The sequence below is a fragment of the Medicago truncatula genome, chromosome 4 (assembly GCF_003473485.1).
Source record: "Medicago truncatula cultivar Jemalong A17 chromosome 4, MtrunA17r5.0-ANR, whole genome shotgun sequence".
NCBI classification, from domain to species: domain Eukaryota; kingdom Viridiplantae; phylum Streptophyta; class Magnoliopsida; order Fabales; family Fabaceae; genus Medicago; species Medicago truncatula.
The window spans coordinates 33706337-33721857 of record NC_053045.1 but is presented as its reverse complement, the minus strand read 5'-3'; the positions used below and the strand labels follow the sequence as shown (position 1 = coordinate 33721857).

Here is a 15521-nt window from a genome sequence, read left to right as displayed (position 1 = left end):
ATGAATTTTATTTGATCGTAGGTATATTACATTTTTTTATGATATTATGTGCTAACACTTACGTATTACGTTTAGATAATATTATGTGTTATATGTTTTCTATTTTATTATATTGTGATCTATTTTATTATATGGTGTTATGTTGTTATATTATGTTCAGAAAATATATATCTTGTGTAACTTTGTGCATTGATTCAAATTATATAAATCAAAACAGTATTTTACTCGTTCAGTTTATAGAATCTGAAACTTATCAATGTATTGATGCCCATACTAAGAAAAAATGTGTGGATAAGGGGTTTGGTACAATTCAAATCATGTAAATTAAATATACATGATTTTCCTATGATTAACAACGCACAAAACTTTTTATAAATTAATGTGTTTGGTTCATTTGCACTCCATACCACTAAACCATGAACATTTATCCATTAGAAATGAACATTAACCTACCTATTGTTTACCACAACAGAGGGAGACCAATATGTTTAAGATTTGTGATGATAATACATCATCTGACTTGAAGGATCAACTAGACCAAATTAATGATCGTCTCAACCACGCCAATATAAGAAGGATGATTGATGTTGAGTTTCGTCTAGATGGACGCGTTTGGTTTACCTAGATGACGTTTCAAAGCGACAATGTGAGAATTGTGTTCTCTACATTTGGCCAGTATAGTTCAAAGGACCGATCAAATTAGACGCTACATTGATAAGTCTTGTTTAGGTTACTTAAACAAGTTTGGTTCAACCCAAGACATGCGAAGAATAGTGCGTGCATGGACAAACACAATGAAAAAATTAGTTTTGTTCATTACAATCTTGTTAAGATTTGTGATTAATTATGTTGTTGCAATTGTTATTGTAATATTACTCCATTGAATTTATGATGTTGAACTATGTTGCGGTTGAATTATGTTATCATTGAGGTACAGGATAATTTAATAACAGATTTTATTATTGTAATAGATTCTAGTTTATATAATCTAAAATTTAAAAGCACGCTTGAAATTATATAATTCAATTTCAAACATCACGATTGAAAATTTAGAAGGCGTACAAAAAACATAAAGGTGGGATAATAAATGCTCATAGCTTTATCTATGACACCGGAATCCAAAAATTTCAATTTCGCATCGTCCTAATTCTGATAACTAAAATTTGTCAAAGCCGTCTGCAAATCAACATAATATTCCTTTAAGTCGTAATGTAATGTTATCTTCCACTTCCCATTATTGAATACCAAATGTTTATTCAACTTCAAAAGTCAATAGTCTACATTTATACAAGTGTAGACCGAAATATGTTTTATAGTTTCTTCATTTTAGATTTCCTTCAAAAAATCAAATTCATTTTAGATCATTATGAACATTAATATCGAAGATTAAATTAACGACTTTAATGTCCATATGCTGGTTTCTACTTTCTAACCGCAACGGAAAATTTTCCTATAATTTGAATTCGGAAACATTGAAGAATTAGCTTCAAACCAGTGCAGCCTTCTTGCTCCGAGTACTGCTTTTCCATATCCATGCAGATTTACGACTTAGGGTATAGCAAAATTTGAAAAATATGCACAGGAAACAAGCATTATTTGGATTGGCAAAATATACTTTATATTCTCCACATAAATCTGGCTATGGAGTCTGCGTATTTATGTCGGTTCAAAATACAATGTAAGTATCGTAGATCACAAATAACAAAAGAGACACTCGTATATTATGAACATAATTGATCGTGTTGCTAACCTTGCTCCTCAATGAACATGTTTACATCCAAAGTCAGGAGGCAGCAAAAACCTGCGGGTCTGAGTCTGTTACTAAATGTAATATATCCAAGCTCTTTGCAAAACATGTTAAGAAAATATTTACAGCTTTATGCCATGAAAATATCCTAACCGTATGCATGTCAGGATAACATTATCAGATCGAAGGTGTTTATATGTAAGTGTAACTTGAGTTATCAGAACACACAGCTAATATGTTCCATTTTTTTTATCCAAATTTGGCCACAAGTCAAATAATATTATCATGACTGGCCTTTAGCTGTACAATGTTGATATGTGAATAAAGTACTGAATTCAAGCATACAATAATGACAAAATTTCCATACTTTAAAACTCCTTTGATCTTTGTCTCAGTTGCTCAAGTTCCGTCTCAATATCAGCATCTCGAAATGGAGTTCCAGTCCTGGTGCTACTTCTTCCAGGAGGAAGCTCTCCTTTCTGCTTGAAGCAAACAGTCCAACGATGAAACAAAAAAGTATATGTAGAATGTTGGTAGTATTGTATGACAATTTCTCTTCAAATTTACTTTTTTGTGGCATAATATAATACTTTTGGAAAGATATATTATTCACTCCCTTCTTTCACTGGTTAGACAACTTCTGGTTGGAAAGACTTTATTTAACATATAAAAATTCATCCTATTCATACATACACTCTATTTGCTGTTTGAAGCATACCTTTGAGCTACCAGATAATTCTTTCTTCAAATTTGCAAGGTCATCATCAACGGATGAGCTCTCAAGCATTGCAAACTGCAAAATATCAACAATTTAAACCAATTATCACGCAAAACTTTGACATCTCATTTGCAGGTATTTAATGAAACCACCTGAGAAACATACTAAACCTAGATATGTAAATATTATGATTTTAATTTCAACTATTTTAAATAACATCTTTACATAGGAAATATAAAATTAGGTTTGGGTCCTTTGATCCCGTTTCTCATAAGAAATAAATTAAAATAAACCAAGGGTGTATTGGATTTTCGTCACTGTTTTTGTTTTCATATCTTCTTTTTACTTTTAATTACAAAAATATCACATCGTTTTTACTTTCTTTCTTGACTTCAAAGTTTTGTATAAGAAACAAATTTTTGTTTTCACAATTATACAAAACTTTGGAAACAAGAGATAGAGTGAAGAAAAGAAATGATAACATAAACTTTTTGCAAACCAAGCATGCCCCTAGGTTTCCTTTCTTTTCCATTTCTGCCATTTCAATTTCAAACTCAATACAATTCATAGATAGACACAAACTCATTAGGTACATAAATAGTCACTTACCTTCCCTTCAAGATCATCACTTGTCAACTGACCCAGAGCTTCAGCTTGGGACTCCATTGTCATCACTATTAAGATAATAGAAAATAAGTTCAAATGCAATGATGAAAGCACATAAAAACCTAAGGTACATAACTCTGCTGGACATGGAATGTAGACTGATGCTAATGTTCGCCTGTATTTTATTCCATTAATTGGGCCGTAAAATTTTTAGCATGTTTGGAAATGTTCGCTTTTGTTGTTATGACAGCAACTACACTTATTAATTTATGATATGACAATCATTAGGTTCATCCTAATAAAAAATCTCAAGATCGTGCAATAATATATCCAACAACAACAACAACCAAGCCTTATCCCACTAAATGGGGTCTGCTACATGGATCAAATTACACCACAATGTTCTATCATAAACCATATTTCGATCCAACTCATTAATCTCTAGATCTTTCTTAATAGTTGAAAACATTCAAAAAAAATTGACCCACTATAAGCTTCAAGATGTCAGATTTTCTCCCAGATTTCAAAGCTTGGTTATATACTGATAGGCAAATAGATGAGCAAAAAAAAGAGAAGCAGGAAAGGAAGCATGGAACTTCAAATCTTTCTGTGGCATGTAAATGAAAGAGTACATTTGTGGGCAAACAAATTGTTTCAAACAATAAGTGCAGACTGGGATATAAGTACTATTTATGTATAGAGAGTGGACTCGGTGAGTTTTCTTCTCACCTTTCTCTTCCATTTTTTCAAAAGCGGAAAGGGCGCCACTTGTATTGACATTTCCCAGCATCTCACTCACCTTGGTTGAAGTCCTAGAGGATCGTCAACCAACAAGACATTACTAATAGAACCATAGAATACAGAATGGAATAAGATGGAAGCAAATGGATAAAAGATTTGAAAGACAAACTTTGCAGATTGAGCTCTGGCTTTTAGAGTATCCTTCTTCGACCTCGCCTCCTGAATTTTACTCTCCAAAAGCTACAAATTGAACAGCTTACATTCAGAATTGAGGTAAATAATAAATATGAACTGCTTCTAATTAAAAATGCCTGTATTAGAACAGTGAGCTAAAATTGTTCAACCAATTTAATCGTTTCTAAACGGATATCATATATACTTCTTCTCCCAAAAGCCTAGTGGACAGAAATATTATTGTATGTGTAGGTGGAAAAAGTTGCATAAATAAAGGTGAGGTAAATAAATTGATGTATTTTACAATGAAAAAACATACAAGCATTGAAAACCGGCAAAAGTTATTATGCATAAGTCATTTCCTTATGCACCCTGCATAAACACTTCACAACCATCAGATTTGGAATATGTTTCACCGATCAGAAACGCAACTTTCTTCCTTTCTCCACGCGTCTCTGCCATAACTCCTAAAAACGCAAATGTCTTTAACCAAAACTAAGAAACGCATCATAAGTCATAACTTTGGTCGGTGCCGGCACCGCTGCGGGATTTTTAACCTTGCAGAATAGCTTCGATATGTTTGTGGAGTTTATTCTTTGACATGATATATCAATTGTAATCATCTACCAAATTACCATTGGAAACAGAGGATACGTACTAAGTTTGAAAATGCAATATGTTTTTTCTTTGTTTTGAAAATGTTTTGTTATGGTTAGAAAATTCCATATGTTTTTTATTTTTGATTGTCATATGCACCCTGCTGGATTAAAGAAAACCATTAAGTACATCTAATGATTTTGGAGTACAACTCACAAAAACCATTTCCACAACAAAATGGTTTAGGAGTACAACTCACAGAAACCATTTCCACAACAAAATGGTTTTGGAGTCCAACTCACAGAAACCATTTCCACAGCAAAATGGTTTTGGCATAATTTTATACAAAACATACTATAATAAGGACATTTGTGACTATTGAACCAAATCAACACTCTGAAACCATTTCCAACTAACATATACAATTTTTAAACTATTTATTTGAGTTGATTTCGGTGAATGGTGATGATTCCGGTACGGTGATGATGGTTTCGGTGAATGGTGATGATGGTTCCGGTACGGTGATGATGGTTTCGGTGAATGGTGATGATGATGATGATTCCGGTACGGTGATGATGATGGTGAATGACGGTGTTGTTTCGTTTTGTTTTGTTTGGTTTCGCTTGGGGGTGTACGAAGCAATTATGTTGGGCTACCGGTTAATGGGCTGGGATTTATGCAGGGTGCATAAAGATTCCTTATGCATGATAACCGCACCCTTGAAAACCATGGTTTATGGGTTCTAGGGATAATCATAGATGGAACATAAAGACTTTTGAAGTAGACAATTAAAACCTGACAGTTTGAAAGAAAGAAGCTGAAGATAAAAAAAGAAGCAAAATAGCCTAGGCTTCAAATACACCTATAGTTCCTTCCTAAGGCATCATACCTAGAATTTGGATTTCACCGTGCAACCAAATGTGTGGCAATTTCTACAATACCTCCTAAAAATGATTAATCTAAAAGATTGCATTAAAATGTTGCAATACACTTCAACAGATTGAGAATGAACACCCAATTTTCTACACAATGCAGAAAGGTGCTTCTTACATCAACCAACCCTAAAAGTAAAACTTGGAAATCAAAAAAAAAAAAAAAAAAAAAAAACCATACATAAATGCAGATCAAACAATAGTTCATTATCAGGGGTGATTAAAATTACTAAAACAAACCTAGGGGAGAGTGTAAGATGAGCTCAAGTAAATGTGAACTCATTCTAAGAACTGAAAATATAATTATGACCTCGTAAGGTTTTAATAATACAACCACAACATAATCAAGAGTCAACTAATCCAAAAAGTTAAGCTAAATTGAACTTTCAACTTGCACTTCCTTGATTGATATTACTGAGTCACCATTATGTGGCTCCATAAAAAGAGTCAGTTCGGCAATTCAGCCCAACGTTTCAAGAACATTGTTTTGTGAAAAACATGGCATTTAGGTGCTTTAAGGCAGTGACTCTACTGAGAAAGAGACAGATTTAGCTTACCCGTGTATTTGAGACAAGACTGTCAACTACACCCTTTTGCTGATCAAGTTGAGCTTTCAAAGCACTGGCATTATCCTGCAACATGTTAAAAGCATATAATGAGCTTTCCAATTATGTGATAAATGTGTGATAAGGCACTACTTTGAAAAATACATTTTTCTGTATCGTCCAACAAGATGTCAAACTATAGCAAATTCCAAAATTTTCAATCACAACACTGTCATCAGCGTTGTATATACAGCAATATCTAACTTGAGTATAAACGTACACATCACAGCACTTTAGAAAAGTTAACCATTGTGAGGTCTGTCATCATCTAAATGTCTGAACTGACTTCAGCTAATCAAACCACATAATGACCCAAGGACATGACAACCATAATGGTCATTTCCTCTCACAAACCTAAATATTTGGTTACGAGGTTATTTAAATTAGGAACATGGTGTACAGTTCCAATCAAGGTTTTACCAATGCTCGCAGGAATGAGAACTATAGCAAATGCAAACAGCAAATGTCTTGATATTGCTAAGCTATGTGAGGAGGACAAAGTACTGAACTACTGATCATATCACAAACATGCATAAGGAAATGGAAAGCTTAATAACTTTATTGATTACACACTGCAAATATAAACAAACAATCCTCTTTAAAATCTAAAGCAGAAATTTACAAGAATATTAACAACCACAAAATTGAACAAAACAAAGACGTACTGCAAAAGATTTACGCCGCTTAAGTGCTTCACGAGCAAGATCTTCTTCACCTTTCTGAAGAGCAAGTTGTGCTTTACGATACCTACATCAGATGTGTAAAACACAAAAGTGGTATTCAAATGCCAAACACTGCAAGCGAATTAAAATAAATAATTGTTTCATACATTACCACTCTTCAGAAGCTTGCGTTGCAGCCTTGTATTTATTTTCCATCCGTTTTTGAGATGCCAACACCTCAAGAAAGGGAAAAAAAGAAACAACAATAAGATGGTTTTACAATAAAAATAACTGGCTATTTTGAAGTTAGTTTTAGGGCCTGTTTGGATTGGCTTATTTGAGTTTATCTACTGACATAAGTTACATGAAACTGTTTAGGAGAACTTATGGAAACAGTTTATGATATGTTCATAAGCTGTTTTCAGCTTATTTTGATACACAAGGATAACAATAATTTCAAACCAATATATAACAATGATAAGAACAGATAATACACACAAGGATAGAACAGAAACAATAATTTCAATAGTAACTAACTTGTGCTGTAGCTTGGCGCATTTTAGTCAAATCATCGTTCATTTCAAGCACAGCTTGCTCCAAAATTTTCTCGGGATCCTCAAACGAACTTACAATAGCATTTGCGTATGACTGCATTACTAAAATCACAAATGAGAAAAATTAAACCTAAAATCGAAAAAACTGAAAACTACTTGTTGTAGATTAATTTCTTTCACCTTCACGACTCTCGTAAATCTTTCAAATAAGTTCATGCCGGCACCAATCGCTCCTCCGCCTCGAACAGGCTTCGCAATCCTCATCCCTCTAAATTTCACGGTGTTTGCTGGAAGAATTGAATTAAGTAGTTAGATTAATGATTGATTAAGCGTTAAGCGTTGAGATTAAGTGAGAAAATGAGAGAACCTGGTCTGGTGCCGAAGAAGGAAGTGGCGAGAGGCTTTCTGAGAGAAGAGGAAGAAGAAGAAGATTGAAGTGGTGCGGAGGGTAATTGTGTAAATATTTGAAGCTTCGTCGCCATTTTTGTTGGAGTGAAGAGTTTGTTGGAGATAGATAGAGTTGAAGATATTGCTTGCGATTTCGAGGACACTCACTCAATTCAATTCAATTCAATTCTCAACCTTGCGAAAGTGATTCCTCTCGTTCGTTCTTCTTCGATGTTTGCGAACTCCTTTTTCAATGGGCTGGCTAAGGGAAGGGAGTATTTCTCCATTTATTGTTTAACCCCTATTGTTTACTTATACACCCTCTCTGCCATTTTCTGTTTTTCTTTATCCAAACTATCATTTGTATTAATTAATGATACACTCGTTTTATTACAACTATAATAGAATAGATCAAAATTTTGAATCTCAATATTGTAGTGATATGTATTGGTAGCAAAATTTAATCTCATATTTTACAAAATGATAAAATTAGTTTAATAGATCGAAATGAACAAAAAAGATGCAAATAAAATATATTACCTTCATCCTTAATATAAGTCTTCTTTCAAAAAAAAAATCCTATATACAAAAGAAAATTAAACATACACTTCATTAATTTTGTTAATTATTCTTGGAGGATTATGTTTTTATCAACTTATATTTCATTTATAATAAGTGCTTATGTTTGAGAGAGTGTTTATAATTGCGAGATAAACAATTATAATATTTTTGTATGATGAACTGGTAGGAAAGAAATTTTTTATCAACTTAGAATACTTCATAGTTAACTATATAATACATTTCTTTAACATACACTTCATTTATATTTCTTGGAAGATTAATTTTAACCTTTAGTTTTTCATCTTCCAAGATAAACAATTTCCTATATGTAAGTTCTAAAAACAATTTAATGTTATTTTATCCCTATATGTAAGTATCAACGGAAACTCATACGCATAATTGTGAGTTCTCGTGTTCGAACATTAATGGAGGTGTCCAACCTAACGATATTGGTATTGGCAGTTGAGTTAAGTCTTACATACAACAATTTTAATATTCCAAAAAAGAACAAAGAATCCCAAATTGAGCAATATAAGTTGGAAATGTAAACATTGAGACTAAGGAAGCCAAATTTGCATCATATTGAAAGGCTTTTCTTATGATCATAAGCTGACTCCTTGATTTTATTTTACATTTATCCTGGTAATCCAAATCAAATACACTCTCACCTTTGTCATTTTGTATATGTACTTCAAAGAGCATCCATCAAACTCTTTCCATTCAATTGACATAATAAAAAAAAATTGAAATATTTTACAATTGATATGATCAATAAATACATCTTTTGTAGGCTAACATGAGTCATAAAGACCAACAAATACAATGGCAACATTAAAGCACTAAGATCACAGCTTCAGAATCAAGATCAAGTCCAACAATTTGACTACCCCCAGCACTCCACTAATCTACACAAGAAATTTGCAATCCACTGTCTGAAACTATATTTGATCAATCCACAACACCTAGCAGTGCTAATATTTTCGTCCATGTGTTCCACTTCTGAAGAGCTAGATTCATTTTCATCACCAATAAAAACAATAGCATTTTCTTCTGATGTTTGACTTTGCTCCATTATTTCGCCAATTAGTTCATCGTATACGAGATAAACTGTTGTATTCTTCACTTTGAAACTGCGCCACTCAAAAACAAAAACAACCTCCACTTTGTTTCCAGGTTCTATACTTGATACTACTATATGCCCCTCCTCGTTTTCAAAGGAAACTAATGCCTCTCTCTTGTAGACCTGAATGGTGGACTTGGTGTAATTTTTCACCATGACATTTTGAAGGCCATCTGAATATGATGCTATGTTAGCATAGGTCCAAGAATCAACAATGCAAATCATTGTTTTCAAGACACGCCCTTCCACTCGAGGTACTTCAAAAATTACTGAAGAACCTTCACTGTACAAGGTCAACCAATTTGGATAATTATCATGGCGTAGGAAAGCACCATAATGGCCATCGTTATTCATAATCTGTAATTGTGAAAACAGACTCAATTTTTATTTAACAATATAATAATATAATTTTTTCATCATTCTCGCAACAAATCATGCATTCCAAGTCTGTTCCAATTCATCAATAGTCACAAGGCTTCGCTCAACAAGGACGTTTATTCCAATTTCTGCATAAAGTTCACAACCATTCAATATATGTATTACATTATTTCGGACCAACCCAATAAAGAAACAAGCTATGTTGAGGAATATATCTTCCTGAGTATCATCATTTAGAGCATCATAGCTTATTTTCAACTTCTTTTGTACTTGACCGTTAGGAATTCTTTTGAGTTTTTCCAATACATTCTCCCATTCTGTTACCCCCCCCTATCAAACAAATATGACCCAAGCACTTCTAGAGCTAGCGGCAATCCTCCAGAATACTCAATTACATTTCTGGAAATTTCAGCAAAATCATCTTTAGGGCTTGCTTGCTTGAATGCATGCCAGCTAAAAAGCTCAATTGATTCACTTTCACACATTTCTTTCATTGTGTATATTTGATCAACTCTATATCCTCTAAGAATGTTCATATCTCTAGTGGTGATGACTATTCTACTACCCGAACCAAACCATTGACGACGTCCACACAAAGCATTCAATTGATCCAATGTATTCACATCATCAAGTACTTTTTTTTGGCTGAGTCTATCCTTTAATTTATTTTTTCCTTCCTCAATATTTTGAATCTTGGTCGTCGTTTCTTTGCAAACATCAAAGAGAATCTGTTCTTGTAACGACACCTGACCAACATTTTGTTCCCAGACTTCTCTAATATTTGCCAAAAAGCTCCTACATTCATAATTGGCCAATTTTATTGTAAATGGCTTTTGCAATGGTGGTTTTGCCAATCCCTCCCATACCCCACATCCCTAGAAGTAGAACATCTTTTGATTCTTGGTAGTCTATCAATTGAAATTGATTTTGCCATTGTTGGAAGGGTAGCAGCCTAGCAGCTCACTAGTATGGTTTGGTATTTTTTCGTCTAGCAGTTGAATCATATTTTCCACTCGAGGTTCAACTCCCACTGGATTATTAGCAACAAGCAAGTGTGTCTTGTCTAGCAAACGCACGATTTTTTCAACAATATCCTTGATAGCCTCACTTTCATTCCTGTTAAAAACCCAAATATAGGATCATCTATTAAAAGTAATTAACATTGTATTTGAACTACATTAACGATGTAATAATGATGAAAAGTGCACACGGTGTCCATGTCAAAATAACATTTTTCCAAAGGTATGGGGAAATTTGATAAAAAAATTAAAATAAAATATATATAATCAAATAGATAACTTTTTTTTTCTTTCAAAATCGTTTGCTAGAATGAATACTTCTTGAATTAAGTTGAATTACATGAAATGGAGCACTACAAACCCTGCAAGCCCTGCTGCCTCATGAAGTGCGGTTGTCCAGTTCCTTCTCAGCATCCGAAGTGACGACTCTTCTTTATAATGTCCTTCTCCTTGCGTCTGATTTGAAAGCATAGTCAAAATATTTTGAAATGCTTTACCAAACTTTTTTTTTTGGTGGCGAACTTCCAATGGATCTACATCATAGAACACTGGCAAAACAATCTGCCTTATGGCTCTATGACACTTCATTATCTTCACCAACTCATTCAAACACCATTTTGAATCCGCGTAATGCTTTGAAAAAACAACCACAGCAATTCGAGATTGTTCGATTGCTTCAGGCAGCGATTTTGAAATGCGAGCACCCTTGTAAATCGAATCATCGTCCTTAAAAACGTTGATTCCAGCATTTAGAAGAGAAGCATTGAGATGTGCGGTGAAAGAAGCACGAGTGTCCTCCCCTCTATAACTTAAGAACACTTCATAGCTTCTAAATATTTTCAACGGACTCTTCCTTGATCTGCAATCAGTGGAAAATGAGTCTTCGTTATAGAAGGAAGACATGGATGGATGAGAGGGAATTGATGAACTAATGGTTGATGATCTGCAAACTAAACAGAAAAGGTGGCAAGCAATGTTGTGAATGTGATGCCTTAAGGAATAAGGCAACATGCCTGAAATTTAAAATGAAAGATGATTGAGCCACTGAATTATCAATATACTTTAAAATGGCCACTGAATTAACAAAATATTATATTTTCGAAACATAAACTTGATTAATTTTAGTCAAACCAAACTTACTTTTTAAAAAAGAAATATGAGTTTAGGAGCTATGAAGTAGTCCTTTACCTAATCTACATAAGTTTAGTCAAACCAAGCTTAATTTTTAAAAAGAAATATGAATTTAGTCAAAAGTTTTTTACTAGGTGTATTTTTTTTTGGGAAAAATTATTTTTTTTACTAGGAAGTGTATTAAATAAATGGATGTGCGGATAGCAACTGTCCAAGCTCTAACCATGACTCTTTGAATGATTTATCTATCTGCCACGTGGAAGAGTGTCTTTGGCTCTGAAAAAACACACACCACAATCCAATGTTCCAATGTTTATTGTTCAAACTAGACAAACTAGATTTGGTTTATCCGTTCCATTTGCAAACAATAACATCATCACCACATGACACAATATTACATCCTTGGATATGCCTAGCATGGCTTCCCCTCTTCTGCTTCCACTTTGTAAGTCCTTTCACTTTCTCTCTTCCTCACTGTCCAAAAATGCATAATATTGTGTGATTGCTGTAATCAAGTTCACTGTTAATTTATATTTGATTTGTTCCTTTTTTTTATAGATTCTACTTGTGGTAAAATTCCTTCTCTTACTGCTTCTCAAAGCATTTCTGTTGAGAAACTTAGAAGATTTGCTCTTAAAGTCAAGTCCACAGAGACAAGGGAATGCACTGCTAATGATATTTTTAATACCAATTCACGTAGAGACTTTCTTGGATTAGCATTAGGAGTCTCTACACTCTTCATCCATTCATTTGATGCTGCCAATGGAGCTGGTTTACCACCAGAAGAAAAACCAAAATTATGTGATGGAACTTGTGAGAAAGAGCTTGAAAATGTATGGTGAGATTACATAGTTCCCTTTCTATGCCTTACCTATGATTAATGTCTCTGTATTGCTCAGAATGCATTCACATTCCGTGCAGTTGCGTCATCTTTAATATTTATCTACTAAAATTAGGCAGCAAAATTTGAAAAGTTGACTATATGTGACTAAAATGTTTTCCAGTTCAAAAAATTAGGAACTTGAAACTTCAATGTAATTTTCATTAGATATCATTGTAATGTCATTGAAGTTGTTAGTCTTGAAGATTTGACAAAAGGACTTCTATTATAAGGTTCTTCACAAACTGGTGCTAGTGCAATAGAGATCATCACAAGACTCGTTCTATGCTGTCATTTTGGTTCAAATTTTGTTGTAATCACCTTTTCAAAAAAAAAATTGTTGTAACCAAAAATCCCCTGACAGAAGCTCTGTTCAGTTGCATGAAATTTAAGAACTAATATACTTGTGCAGTGTCTAATTCTGTCAAGATAACCATTAATATCGATAGTTAATGATAATGACTTACACTGAGTAATTTATACATGAAGGTACCTATGGTAACTACTGAATCAGGTTTGCAATACAAGGATATTAAAGTTGGGCAGGGCCCTAGTCCACCAGTTGGATTTCAGGTATGTAAATTCTTCTGACCTGTTCAGTTTCCCTTGTATGCCCGTCTCCACCATTTCAAAAACGCAGTCAATGCTAATTTCGAATGAGATTAATGCCCAAATACTTAATTTGTATCTTAGGAATGAAAGCAACTGAATCTTTTTTCCCTAGGAAATGGCATGATACTCTAAATATATATTTATTTTCACCTTCTAGGTAGAAAATACTGAACAAAAATTGATGATTTCAGTGCCTGATAATGATATGAGATTGCTATCAACAGAGTTCTTCACGATAGCAAATGTCTCTGACTCTCTGCAAATGCAATGTGCCCATCTTTGCTTCCTTTTCAATCTAAACTAGATAATGTTTGAAGTTACCTTATAAATGATTAATATATTATTCACATTTTAACCTTGAATAAACTTAAAAGATGACTTTTGTCTGTAGTAAATTCCTCTGTCAGCATTTGATATTGTTCTCAATAAAGCAATACTGACTACATTTTCATGTGCCTTTCTGATAGGTTGCTGCCAATTATGTTGCAATGGTTCCATCTGGACAAATATTTGATAGGTATCCGCCAATTACAAAGTTCTATCGCTCTTTCGTTAGTCCTTAAATTACAAGATCAGCTAGTCATGTTTGCTGTTGTATATATATGATAAGTATTGTTTGAATTGAACTTCCTTCGGAGTGTAATATAAGCAAACTTCACTCATGTTAATTTCTTCTCTCCTAATAAGATGTTGAATTGTGCTATTAACAATATTCTACAGTTGGCCACATTTAGAAAACAGCAAGTACTATTGGAAAGCTTTGGTGTTTTAACTTGATAGTTCCTTTTTTTCAGTTTTCTGTCACCTTCTGATTTTGGTTTTTGATGCTGTCCTCTTTGAACCCTTGATTACAATGCTCACTGATTTTGGCTTCTGATTCTGAGTATGACCCTGACTAATGTGCATTATGTGCTGTTCTCCCCCCCCTTTCAATTTTACAGTTCATTGGAGAAAGGCCAGCTTTACATTTTTCGTGTTGGATCTGGTCAGGTAAACCCTAAATGTTGCTTTGAGTGTTTTTTAAGCTCAAGAATCATACTAAATGTTGATTGAAGTACAGTAATTTTGAGGCCTTGGTGTTTGATAGTCCTTTCAAAGACTAACTGATTATCAACGTGATGGGATAACAGGTGATAAAAGGACTTGATGAAGGTCTTTTGAGCATGAAAGTAGGAGGGAAACGTCGGCTGTACATACCTGGATCGGTAAGCTTCTTTCTTCATTGTTGACAGTAGATTCCCTCCACCCTACTTTTACATGTATGCCAGAAACATCTCCAAGCATAGCAAGATTCAAAACATTAAACTGAAATCTGTGTTTTTATCCAACATAAAGCTGGTGTATGTTTCTCAGTCACTCTGTGGATCAGATTAATCATTTTATGAAACAATTAGATTGATAAGCTATATAAAAGTCTTAAAAAGGGATAATATTTGTGTTTAAAATTAGTTCACTTTTGATTGAAAAGGTGTATGCATGTTACAGAACAATTGCAAAATGCTGACAATTTATTTATAGATTGGATTAATAATTAATTCTAATTGTTGGCTATATGTTTTTGTTTTTGGCAGTTGGCATTCCCAAAAGGCCTTAATTCTGCACCAGGAAGACCAAGGGTGGCTCCAAACAGTCCAGTAGTATTTGATGTAAGTTTGGAATATGTACCGGGACTTGACGTGGATGAGGAATAAACTTAGGTTGTTCATTCCACCTTGACTGAACGCAGTCAACCCAATTCAATCTATCACCATCACTATCTTATACAATTGTTGATTCTTTTGAGGAATACGCTTACAACTTATAGCTATGTAGAGTAATATTGTTTGAAGTTTATGATGTCAAGTATATTGAAGCTGAATCTTCATTGCGTATAATTTTCATACCTAAAATGGTATTAAACCTGCCATCGATAGTATATCATGGATTCTCTGGTCTCCGAGAGGAATATGATTTATTATTATACCCGAGCTTTTGGTCAAATGGTGGAACTTCCAACCATATTAATAACCAGAGAACAGGGAACATATTATAGTTTTGTTGAGCATGTATTGCATTTGGTGAGAAATCATCGTGTTTGATTCATCTATGTTAGCATAT

General features: G+C 33.6%; 3 protein-coding genes and 1 pseudogene across 5 annotated transcripts; 1 reads left to right on the top strand and 3 right to left on the bottom strand.

The window, feature by feature from the left end:
* Window positions 1-1615: 1615 nt before the first annotated feature.
* LOC11415977 (membrane-associated 30 kDa protein, chloroplastic) lies at window positions 1616-7948 on the bottom strand. 3 transcript variants are annotated; one of them, XM_024783112.2, is made up of 12 exons: window positions 7704-7929; window positions 7517-7623; window positions 7320-7430; window positions 6955-7019; window positions 6786-6867; window positions 6073-6147; window positions 3982-4052; window positions 3801-3883; window positions 3075-3139; window positions 2466-2540; window positions 2115-2226; window positions 1616-1801 (listed from the first exon to the last, which is right to left on the bottom strand). In XM_024783112.2, exons 1-11 carry the CDS (start codon window positions 7816-7818, stop codon window positions 2116-2118), a joined length of 960 nt encoding a protein of 319 aa, XP_024638880.1. In that variant the 5' UTR covers window positions 7819-7929; the 3' UTR covers window positions 1616-1801; window position 2115. The 3 variants fall into 3 exon arrangements, with proteins under 3 accessions (XP_024638880.1, XP_024638881.1, XP_003606831.1); XM_024783113.2 differs by lacking the exon at window positions 1616-1801 and having other exon boundaries at window positions 1917-2226; window positions 7320-7438; window positions 7704-7893; XM_003606783.3 differs by lacking the exon at window positions 1616-1801 and having other exon boundaries at window positions 1947-2226; window positions 7704-7948.
* Window positions 7949-10003: 2055 nt separating this feature from the next.
* LOC120575760 (disease resistance protein RUN1-like) lies at window positions 10004-10655 on the bottom strand (annotated as a pseudogene).
* Window positions 10656-10693: 38 nt separating this feature from the next.
* LOC11422048 (TMV resistance protein N-like) lies at window positions 10694-11759 on the bottom strand. Its single transcript, XM_039832753.1, has 2 exons — window positions 11163-11759; window positions 10694-10898 (listed from the first exon to the last, which is right to left on the bottom strand). Exons 1-2 carry the CDS (start codon window positions 11702-11704, stop codon window positions 10694-10696), a joined length of 747 nt encoding a protein of 248 aa, XP_039688687.1. The 5' UTR covers window positions 11705-11759.
* Window positions 11760-12216: 457 nt separating this feature from the next.
* LOC11415976 (peptidyl-prolyl cis-trans isomerase FKBP16-3, chloroplastic) lies at window positions 12217-15344 on the top strand. Its single transcript, XM_003606781.4, has 7 exons — window positions 12217-12377; window positions 12491-12765; window positions 13302-13385; window positions 13892-13941; window positions 14366-14414; window positions 14555-14629; window positions 14996-15344. Exons 1-7 carry the CDS (start codon window positions 12341-12343, stop codon window positions 15113-15115), a joined length of 690 nt encoding a protein of 229 aa, XP_003606829.2. The 5' UTR covers window positions 12217-12340; the 3' UTR covers window positions 15116-15344.
* The last annotated feature ends 177 nt before the right edge of the window (window positions 15345-15521 follow it).